The sequence below is a fragment of the Gavialis gangeticus genome, unplaced genomic scaffold, assembly GCF_001723915.1.
Source record: "Gavialis gangeticus isolate Ggan-Ray unplaced genomic scaffold, GavGan_comp1, whole genome shotgun sequence".
Classification (NCBI taxonomy): domain Eukaryota; kingdom Metazoa; phylum Chordata; order Crocodylia; family Gavialidae; genus Gavialis; species Gavialis gangeticus.
This window is the reverse complement of record NW_017729027.1, coordinates 14,519,036-14,529,773: the sequence shown is the minus strand read 5'-3', so window position 1 is coordinate 14,529,773 and position 10,738 is coordinate 14,519,036. Positions and strand designations below refer to the sequence as shown.

At 38.8% G+C, this 10,738-nt stretch overlaps 1 protein-coding gene across 1 annotated transcript in view; it reads left to right on the top strand.

Annotated features, from left to right (window-relative positions):
* Window positions 1–10,738, top strand: part of SENP6 (SUMO1/sentrin specific peptidase 6) — a gene marked incomplete at its 5' end in the record, with an annotated part of 145,185 nt that overhangs the window by 74,393 nt on the left and 60,054 nt on the right. The window contains 4 exons of the mRNA XM_019520459.1: window positions 26–428; window positions 5,199–5,434; window positions 7,693–7,863; window positions 9,681–9,714. Coding sequence (XP_019376004.1) covers window positions 26–428; window positions 5,199–5,434; window positions 7,693–7,863; window positions 9,681–9,714 — 844 coding nt within the window. The remainder of the gene's footprint in view (window positions 1–25; window positions 429–5,198; window positions 5,435–7,692; window positions 7,864–9,680; window positions 9,715–10,738) is intronic.

Below are 10,738 nucleotides of genomic sequence, written 5' to 3'. Positions count from 1 at the left end.
CCCCCCCCCCCCCCCCCCCCCGTAGGTTTTGGAACAGACTGATTATTCTACTTTTTGCTGTGGGTGTGAGAAGAGAAATGAAAATCAGACCAAATGCCAGCATTGCGGAAAAGATTTTCCTAAGGATTTCCAAAGAATCTCGAGACAAACTGTGACATTAAATGAACCCGTGGGACCTTTATCGCGATCGTCAATACATCAAAACTCAATAGGACAAAAATCTTCAGGTACAGGGTTGAACACAAAGAAGTTTTATGGTTCTGCCATTGGAAAAGGTCCAATTGATACCATACTGAGTCCTGATATTGTAGGACATTCTATGTTGCGACCGAATGGAAAAGTTTCTCTTATAACCGGGCCAAAAAATCCTAAAATTACAGGAAGCTTAAGGCAGAGGAACACGAGGCCATCTGAGCTAAATGATCCAAGTAAGTATGTCTTTGCATATTTAGATATACATTTTGAACCTACAAGATGTCCTACGAAGAAGAAGAAACGTCTTTATTATGATTCCTTTTGCTGCCTGGTGTTTAAAATCTTTTGCTGGTTTTGTTTGTTTCTTTCTTTTTAACTTCTTCATTCTTCTGTTTTAAGGTACTCTCCTAAGTAGTACTGTGGTGTGTTTTTTGATGGATGAGAAAAATCTGGGTTGGTAAAACAAAGAATTATTTTTTAAAATATATTTTAAAACTATTTGGTCCACATTTTTGATGATCTGATTCTTAACTTTCAAAAACCTATTTCTAATGGTTGAATGGTTCCACAGAAGATACAGACAAACATTTTGCCTTGGAATTACTGTGTTGCCCCCATCCTTCTCCACTTTTCTACCAACTTGTCCAGTTGTTCCATAACTGTCCTTTTCACTTTCTTTGCTTTATTGATAATAAATACTGCCTTAGTCTGTAAGGCCACTTTTTTTTTTCCAATACCCTCTTCTATCCTTATACAAATTAAATCACCAACTAATTATTTCTTAGTAGATTACCACTGAGAATACCTGCGACTCATTTAGGAAAAAGTATTTTATGATTTTTAGCCCATTGGTTTCATCTTACAAAAGCTTCTGCCCTGTTGGATGCACTACTGTTTTCCAGCTAACACTTTCAAAATCAGACTTGATAGTGAAAGATACTTTGTCTTACTGCAGTTTGAGGAATTTCAGGTATTTGGGCTCGTAATTTTATTGGCTTCATATTCAGATTCATATATGAATTTGTATTCTTATAAATTGAAAACCATTTTGTTGGTTTTGGTTGAAGGCATTGAACTCTGTTTTCTTAATAAAGTATTATACAAATATAATGGTCCACTTCAATAACACTAGGAGGATCAAAGGGAAGTAGAGCTAGAAGGTACCTCATGAGGTCACCTAGTCCAGTCCCCTGCTCAAGGCAGCCTCATCCCTGACTAAGCAATCTAGGTCAAGCTTCTAAGTTGCTCCTGAAAATGTCCAGGGATGAAGATTCCATAGCTTCTCTAGGTAGCTGGTTTCAGTGCTTGACCACTTTCATAGTCAAAGTTGTTTCTGATTTCCAGCTTAAGTTTCTCTACTCCAGGTTGAGGCTCTGGCTCCTAGTCCTCTTCCCTACAGCCACAGAGAAAAGTGTATCCCATCCTCTTTGTAATAACCTTTCAGGTATTTGAAGACTGTTTTCAAATCTCCCTTTTAGTCTTCTTTCTCCAAAGTAAATGCCACTCGTTCTTTCCGCCTTTCCTCATAAATCATGTTTCCCAGACCTCTAATTATTTGTCTTGCCCTCTGCTGGACTCTTTCCAGTCTGTCCATCTTTCTTGAAGTGGGACCAAAATTGGACAAAGTACTCAAGACGAGACCCCACCAGTGTCAAATAGGGTAGAAGAATTGCTTCCCTTGATTTCCAGGTGACAATCCTGTTAATACAACCCAGTGTGCTGTTGGCTTTTTTTTGCAACAAAAGCATGCTGTCGGCTCATAATCAGCTTATGGTTCGCTGTAACCCCATGGCCCTTTTCTGCAGAACTGCAACCTAGCCAGTCATTTCCCAGTCTGTATCTGTGTATGCAATTATTCTGTCCCAAATGCCAGACTTTTTTTCTTGCTGAATCTTATCTCGTCGATTGTGGACCTTTTTTCCACTTTATCCAGGTCATTCCGGATCCTAGTCCTATGCTCCAGAATATATGCAACCTCACTCAACTTGGTGTCACAGATTTGCTAATTGTACGCTCAACCCCTTTGTCCAGATCATTTAATGAAGATGTTAACAGGTGCTACTAGACCCAGAATAGACCTGTGCAGAACCCTACTTTTGATCTCTGTTCACAACTAGACTTTGAGCCAGTGACGGCTACCATTAAACATGATGATCCAACCAGTTTTGTAATCTTCCTTACAGTACTTTTGTCTAGTCTGTATTTCCTTAGTTTGTTTATGAGAATGTCATGGGAACTGGTGCCAAAAGTCTGGCTAAAGTTGAGGAATATCACATCACTGCTCTCCCTCTGTCCAAAGAGCCTGTTACCTTCTAGAAGGAAATCAAGTTGGTCAGGATGACTGACTTATTCTTGGTGAATCCATGCTGGCTGTTCCTAGTCACCTTGTTCTCTAAGTGTTTCAAAATAGGTTTCTTGAGGACCTGCCTCATGATCTGTCCAGCTGCTGACGTCAGACTAACTGGTCTGTAATTCCCTGGATCGGCCTTCTTCCCTCCCTTAATGTGCACTATATTTACCCTTTTCTAATCATCCAAGACTTTACTCATTATCATGGATCCTGGTTTTTTCTGATTAAAAAAAAAAATCCCCAACTTCCAGTTTAAAAAAAGAAACACAAAACCCATATTCTTCCACGATTAAAATGGCATACATTCTAATCATGGAAAAAAGTGGATTGTAGGTTACTTTAAAAAAATCCCCAATTTTGGTTTATCAGAGAGAACCAGAATCCCTGCTCATTACTCTTCCAGTACTGAGAGGCTATCTGTGCAATATAAACTCAATTAGACTTGGTACTGAATGGTTTTGGCTATTTGAAGATAGGAGTTTCATATAGGTTGTAAGAATGACTTTCCCACTATGTTTTAATGTTGAAGGAAAATACTGTTTGTGTGTTGGGATGAATTTATTCCTGTTATGAACCAAGTGAAACCAGCACTCTGGTTTTTTGAGCCTGTTCTAAAATATTTACAAGTGATAATTAGAAATTTTAGGATTCAGTGTAACCCATGAAAATCACAGACCTATAAAGTGTTTCACTGAAGAAATTTTATATAAGGATAGTTATAGTTTCCTTGAAGGAATAGCAATGTGGAACCTTGACATTTTAGTCAAGTTAAAAGTTGCTTAGAATTCAAATACATCTCTTATCTCAGCAACTGACAAAGTAATTGTGATAGTTTGCCTGGGAAAAGTATAGAAGGGGATAAATGGTTAATTTTGGAGATTATAAACCACTCCGTATGGGAAAAAGTAGAGGTAGGGACTTCCTGATTAAGCTGTGTGTGTACAGGGTAGAAAAACACAAATTTTCAATGACTGACCTAGTTCAGTAGCAGTAGTGGCTTGAAAAGTTTTTTGAGTTTTCTGATTTTTATGCATAGTTTACTATATCATTCTTCCATTCAGGTATGAATAGTCCGAGATCTGCTTCCTTTAATCAGTTTTTAATGTTTGCCTGTCCTACACGATCTTTTCAAAACTATTTTTTTCTAACAAAAGAGGGTTAAATTTGATTGAACTTGTACTGTTCATTGCCAGTTCCTTATTGAACAGAATGATTTCTCTTAATAAAGAAATTGTTATTTCCACTTATATCCATCTGTGAAATCTGAAACCTCTTTATTGTACTACTCACTATGTGACACTAAGAAGTAAGTATCTTAAATGCGGCTTCCTCTGGAAGATGATGAGAGCAAGTCTATGGCAAACTTCAAATAGACATGCAAAAACACAATGCAGTGTGTTGCATCTAGGGAAGGATAATCAAAAGCACAAATACAAATGGGAGGTGACTAGCTGGGTGACAGCATTACTGAGAAGGATCTTTGGGGTTATGTTGATCCTGTGATCCACAAGAGTCAGTAGTGTTTGAGCTGCATCAACAGGACTATTAGGTATAAGTAGGGGTCTACCCAACTTGGAGGCAGCTGGCTGATTTCACAAGCCGATTGCGGCACCAGCTGCCACTTTCAGTGGATTATCATGGCTGTGGCCCTCCCCCCCACATTGATTGGCTGAAAGCTGTCTGTCATGAAGTCATGCCCCTTGCTGCTGTGTGGCCCCACCCCTTTCCACCAAACAGGCAGCCCTCTCAGCCAGTCACTGGTGAGGGTGGCGGCCATCTTGCCTGCTTGCCATCATGCTGGAAGCCTCTCTCTTTCAATCAAGCAAGGTTCATGGCCCTTACTGGGGAGCCAGCATTTTATTTTTAGTAAGTTTCCTGCCCCTGCGGATTTCATGGAGATCACCTGATTTCACAATATTACTGAAATCTGCACAATTGCGATTTGGGTAGGTCCCTAGGTATAAGACCTGGGAGGCGATAGTACTACTCTAATTGGATGCTGATTTAAGCCTTATATTATATGCAGTCCTGGACTCTACAGTTTTCAGAAGTGTGTGGAGAAGTTAGCGTTCCAAGGTGGGCAACAAAAATAATAGAGGTTGGACGGGAAACTGTATGAGGAAAGGTTGAGAGAACCTGACTTGTTTTGCTTACAGAAGAGGTGATTGAGGGTTATGAGATGGCAGCCTTTAAGTACATGAAAGGCTGCTGTAAAGAAGAAAGAACAACTTTTCTCCCTTGCTGCAGACACAAAACAGGACGCAAGGCAATGTCTTTAAATTGCAACAAAGTAGGTTTAGATTAGGTATTTGCCAAAAATCCCTTCGTTAGAACAGAGAGGCAGTGAAAAAGACTGCTAGGGAAATTGTGAAATATACTTTGCTGGAGGTTTTCAAGAAGACGTTGGGAACAGATTGATCAGGCTTGATTTAGGAGTAGCATTCCTGTATTTGTAGAATGCTTGGACCACCTCACCCTTTAGGTTGCTTCTAACCCTATGGTTCAATGACAAGAAAATTAATATTGTGGATAATATTTGGTCCTGTGCACACTTAATATGTAAAAGGAAAAGTAATTTAATAGTCATTTAAAAAAAAACTCTTAAGTCATGCAAATACATAACTGATGCTACATTTTAGATTTTGGTTTTTAGTTGTTTTGTCCAGTGATGATGAAGAGGAAGATGAGGATAATGGCAGCACTAACAGAATGGAAAGCATTTCACCTCGCCCGGCCGATTCAGCCTGTTCTTCCCCAGCACCCTCTACAGGAAAGGTGGAGGCAGCATTAAAAGAAAATACTTGTGGAATAGAACAGAGATTAAATAATATTGTAACTGATACAGAAATTGCAATCACATTGCCAAGAAAAGCAAGAATGAAAGATCAGGTACCTAATTATAACTTGGTTCAGATTATAAAAAAATTTAAAGTCTCTTTTACCATAACTTTTTGTAAATGATTTCATCTTTAATAGTCAGGAACTATTCCTTCCCTATATGTTTTGAAACTTAGTCATCTGGGTGTGTGTGTACATGCTTTAATGATGTAGCATTTCTGACATAACCTTTGTTGTGTACAGTGCTGAACAAAATAATGATCTATATAATTATACACCTTTTCTTCCATTTTAGAGTATGAAGTGGAATGTACATTAATGAAAGGATAACCTTTTAGCATAAAAAATCTTGAAGAGTGGACAGTGATGGTCCTTATTGAACTTAAAATATTTAATACTTCAACCATGGCAATTTATAGCACTTAAATTTAGGATTGCACCCTGGTTGCTGGGTTTTGGTTTTTTTGAGGTTTGGTTTTTTTTTGTTGTTTTTGTTTTTTTGGTGGGGTGGGGTTTACTGTGCACAACTGCAAGAGTTTGACATGACAGCAAGGACAAAAAGTGCACCCTAAGTACGACCAAAAAGGATGAATTTCAGTGTATATAAAGATATAACAACCTCTGACTGTTTGCTTCAGGAAGGATAAATACTCTTTGAACCTTGGTGGCCAATGGACACTGGGTACTGCTTAAAGCTTCTTGGACCCTTGGGCTATTAGAATTCTGTGAATTAGATCCAGAAAGCACATATTGATAGTATACAGCGGGGGTTGTACTTGAAAAGGCCCTAGGAGGTACACGTGGGTGAGCGGGGACGGAGTGCCACCATGGACCATCCTGCGCTGCTGTGCAGGTGTCGCCCACCTGGCCAGATGCAAGGGAAGCTTGCATGCACTGGCTGCTGCTGCTCTGCCTCCGACCACAGGGCCCCCTCCCCCACCACCGCTTGGCAGCCGGGGGCGCACTGTCTTTTGTACAGCCACCGGGGGGTACAATGATCCAAAAAGGTTAAAAACACCTGACATACAGGATTTTAGAACCAAGGTGGAAGGCCTTTATTTTTGGGCGAGCTGAGTATTCCAGCCAAGAATTTTCAGTAGTGTGGGTCGAGATTCTAAAAGTCCATACTCTGTAACCAAGACTTACTAGATGCCATAATAGAATATATTAGTTAACTTGTAATAAGTCTCCTAATGAGAGCTCTTACTGATTCAAATGAAAAGTCTGCTGTGTACAGTTGTGGCTCTTAAATTTCCATTTCAACTCATCTATTACCCCTCTGAATTTATTATCTGAGCTACTTGAAAACAGTGTATTGTCAGTTCTCTGGAGTTAGGCGCTGAAGTGCTATTTCTGCTGTTAAAAACCTTCCTCAGTCTTGCTAGCTGTGCAGATGCCATATTCCTGTCCCCAGTGTTTTAAAGAATCAGTTAACAGTTGGGTCTTATTGACCACCTTGGAGCGGGGGAGGGAGGTGCATAATGTTTGCTGAATGAATGACAGGTGTACTGAAATACCTGGTAAGTAATGTGCATTGGCCACAATTCAAGGAAACTGCTATGAATTGTATCTACTACAACTGGTATTATAGATTGTGCAAGAAGCTGACAGTTTTTCGTTACCCAAATAACTGTGTGAAGAGGTAACACATACAGTTTTTAGTATTTAATCATGCCTGCTTATATTGGTCAGTTTTTTCTTGTATGAAACATTCATCTGTAATATATTGGTTATGATTTGTCTATCAATCTTTTATACTTTTCATACTAAAACAGAAACAAATTGGTGCTTGCCATGCTAGGAAAATAAAAAGGTCTCTTCATAGGCAGTAGGGGTAGCAAAATGTTCAACTGCACTGAGTTAGATTTACTTCCCTGGTGATGATCTTATATCCATTGCACTTTAAATGCAAAGCATTCCAATGCGTACTAGGAACTATGTCGAAAGTGACTAGTGATTCACGTCTTGGATGGTATACATGCCAAAGCTTTATATCTGAAATACAGCAAGCACCTTGTGTTGTTGATCAAGGCTGAGGGGAAGTTACCTGATCAGGCTGTAAATCAAATCCTTTTTATAATGTAAAGGTTGCACGTGATTTAACCTTGATGGATATTTCAAGCCTTAATTTATTTTTTTGCAACAAAGTCATATATGAACAAACTTGTCTTGTCTTTTCTTTTTAAAATATATATATATATAATTAATAATTAATTCTCTCACACACACTCTAAGCATTAAGAAGAATTGACAGCATCTTTGTGAGCTAATTCTATTGAGCCATTCTGACCTTGAAAATTGCTTTGCAGTTTGGCAATGTTGTATCTAACACTCCAATAAAACGTCGGAAAGTTACTTCTCAAGAAATTGTAACGGAAGCTGTTTCTTTAAGTTACCAAAACTCTTGTGAAAGCGTTATTCTAAATTGTCGAAGCATACGAATAGGAACCCTGCGAAAAATGGTGGCAGAACCTGTAATTGTAAGTAAATCTCTTTTTTTAATTTTTTTTCTAAGCAAGATCTCCTTTCAAGGTGGGAAGGGAAGGGCATTGTGTCACTTTTATATGTTGGTAAGAAAGAAAAGTCTGCCTTTATCTAAAATGAAGAGTCAGATTCATCCCCAGTTGTAAGACAGTGCTTATACCTCCCTGCCACTGTGTAAGATTTGTTTCTTTTTTTACGTAGTCAAGTACTTTTCGGGGTGGGGGTTACCTAGCACCCTCAACTGCCACTGAAATCCATGTGAGTTAATGATGCATAATGAGCACCTATACATGTACCCTGTGCCTGCTCTGGTGCGTGCTAATTAGCATATGTCAGAATCGATTTCATTCATAGAAGTTAGGGGCTAGAAGGGACCTTAGAGATCATCAGGTCCAGCCCCCTTACTTAAGGCAGGAAAGACTGCTGAGGTCAGATGACCCCAGTGAGGTGTGCCTTCAGTCATTTTTCGAAGATCCCCAGGGAAGCTGATTGTACCACCTCTGGGGGGGAGTCTATTCCAGACTCTGGATGCACAAACTATAAAGAAGTTTTTCCTAATGTCTAATCTGAAGTGATCCTCTATCATCTTACGACTATTATTCCTAGTCTTCCCCTGGGGTGCCTTGGTAAACAGGTGTTCTCCTAGCCCCTGATGTTTGCCCCTTTATATACTTTAAGGCTGCCACCAAGTTCCCTCTGAGTCTTCTCTTCTCCAGGCTGAACAGTACCAAGTCCCTCAGCCTCTCTTTGTATGGTCTGTTCTTCAGACCTGTATTCATTTATGTGGTCATCCTTTGGACTTTTGAACTGCGGCTCCTAGAACTGGAGACAGTATTCCAGCTGCAGCTTCACCAATGCTGAGTAGAACAGCAGGAGGACACCCCTAGTCTTGCTTGTGATGCATTGGTTGATGCATGCCAGAGTGGTGTTCACTTTCCCGACTGTAGCATCACACCGGTGGCTCACGTTCATTTTATGGTTGATCGTGACCCCCAGGTCTCTTTCAGTTGTGATGCTGGCTAATGTAGCACCACTCAGCCTGTAAGTATGTTTAATCAAGACTGCTGGAGCGTGCTAATTAGCAGGCTCCAGCAGCTTTGCTGTCACGTGTATTCAGTGTCCCTGCACTTCAAAATGGTGATGGGGGGGTGCTTTTAAATATCATTTGAACTACCTTTAGTTAAAGCTCCCCTACCACCATTTTGAAGCATGGGCCACTGAATGTATGAGACACTGCGGGCACTTTTAATTAGAGCGGCTTCCGAAAGCCTCTCTATTTAAAGCACCTCCCCCCACCCCACCCCCCACTCCGGAGCATGTGTAAAGCTGCCCATATGTCAGGGAAGTCAGAAGCCCTTAATTAATAAAGAGGTATCTATTTCTTCCCTGGCAGTTATTCACTTTAAGTTTTTTTTTTATGACAGTTTTCCAGTCATGTCGCCTGCAGTGACATTCTCCTCTGTAGCATTGGTCTTGGCTTATTAAATTTTTCAGGGTATTTTAAACCTTTTAAATGAAAATCAAAGTAAATGTAGAGTGGAAGGGGGGGTCCTAGATATTTTCAACAATCGGCATTATAGAGACATTGAACTTAAGGGAATATGGTCATTTGTTCAGATTGTTAAAGTATAATGTATTCAGTTTTTGAAATCAATTTCCTTAGTTTCTTAATATTCACAAGCTTTCCTGATTTAAAGTAATTTTTAAATGTAGAGTTGTTAATCCTTCATGTCCTTAAAGTTTTATTTTGGTGGGAGAAGGGATTGTGGAATTTCAGTAACGTATAATACTAATACAGTTGTATCTTTCACAGTTTTGCCTGGATTATATCAAAATACTTCTAGAAGGTCAGTACATTGCTTCTTTCCTATATAATAATTCTCTAAATAAATTGGGTATTTTCTTTTAAATTGTGCAGAAATACATTTTTGAAGTAGTTATGATTCAAAGCTTGTTCTTTTGACTTTGACTTTTCTTTAAAACTAAATAAACATAGTGAATTATTAATTTTCTATATACAGATAAATAGAAGCCTATCAAGGAGATCTGTTTAACTCTTTATTATTGACTTGCAATATTGGGAACATGAAAGAACTTTGGTCATATAAGCAGAGTGTTTACGAGCACAAGGCAGTGGTCATTAGCTTGTAAAATATTCTCATACACTTGGAACTAAGTTTTTTGTGTTTTTTGTTTTTTTTTCTTATGATTTTTGGTATGTATCTTGTCAACAGACCACATACACAGCAGAAGAATTACTTGAATATGATTTTGAACACCTTTTACTAGCTCATTTAAGTAAAGGGTACAGCAGGTAGGGGGAAGTGCTTAGCAAGAGTAAATCGGAATTTTGGTTCATTGTTGTTCTCTTTATACATCTTGGTTCATTCTTCATCCCCATCCATCTAACCCCTGGTTTAGACTTTTTTTTCATCTGAAAACAGGTTGCATATTTTGTTATCCCAGAAGGGAAAAGACATTTTTCTTACTATCAGTTAGTTGATTTGGGAAATAATAGACTGCTGATCTCCTTCCCTTATGCATAAAGCATTGTTTCCTTCTCTCTATGCTTTGCCAGTGTTACAAGTTCTAAGAGACTTCAAACTGCCAAGGCTGTTCTTCTGCAAGGTGTTTCATCTATCCACCAATGTGTAATGGTCATGGTTCAATATTTTCATGTTGGCTTATGCAGTTAAAACTTTATCCTATGAAGCACTTTGCAGGAACAAGGCCTTATAGCTGGGTCACACATGAAGTATAGTCATTAACATATTCAATTTTAATTATTTAAGATTTTTTTCTTTATACCAGGGACCATAAACATTTTCTTGGCACATATTCATTGTTATGCATGCATATATATATATATAT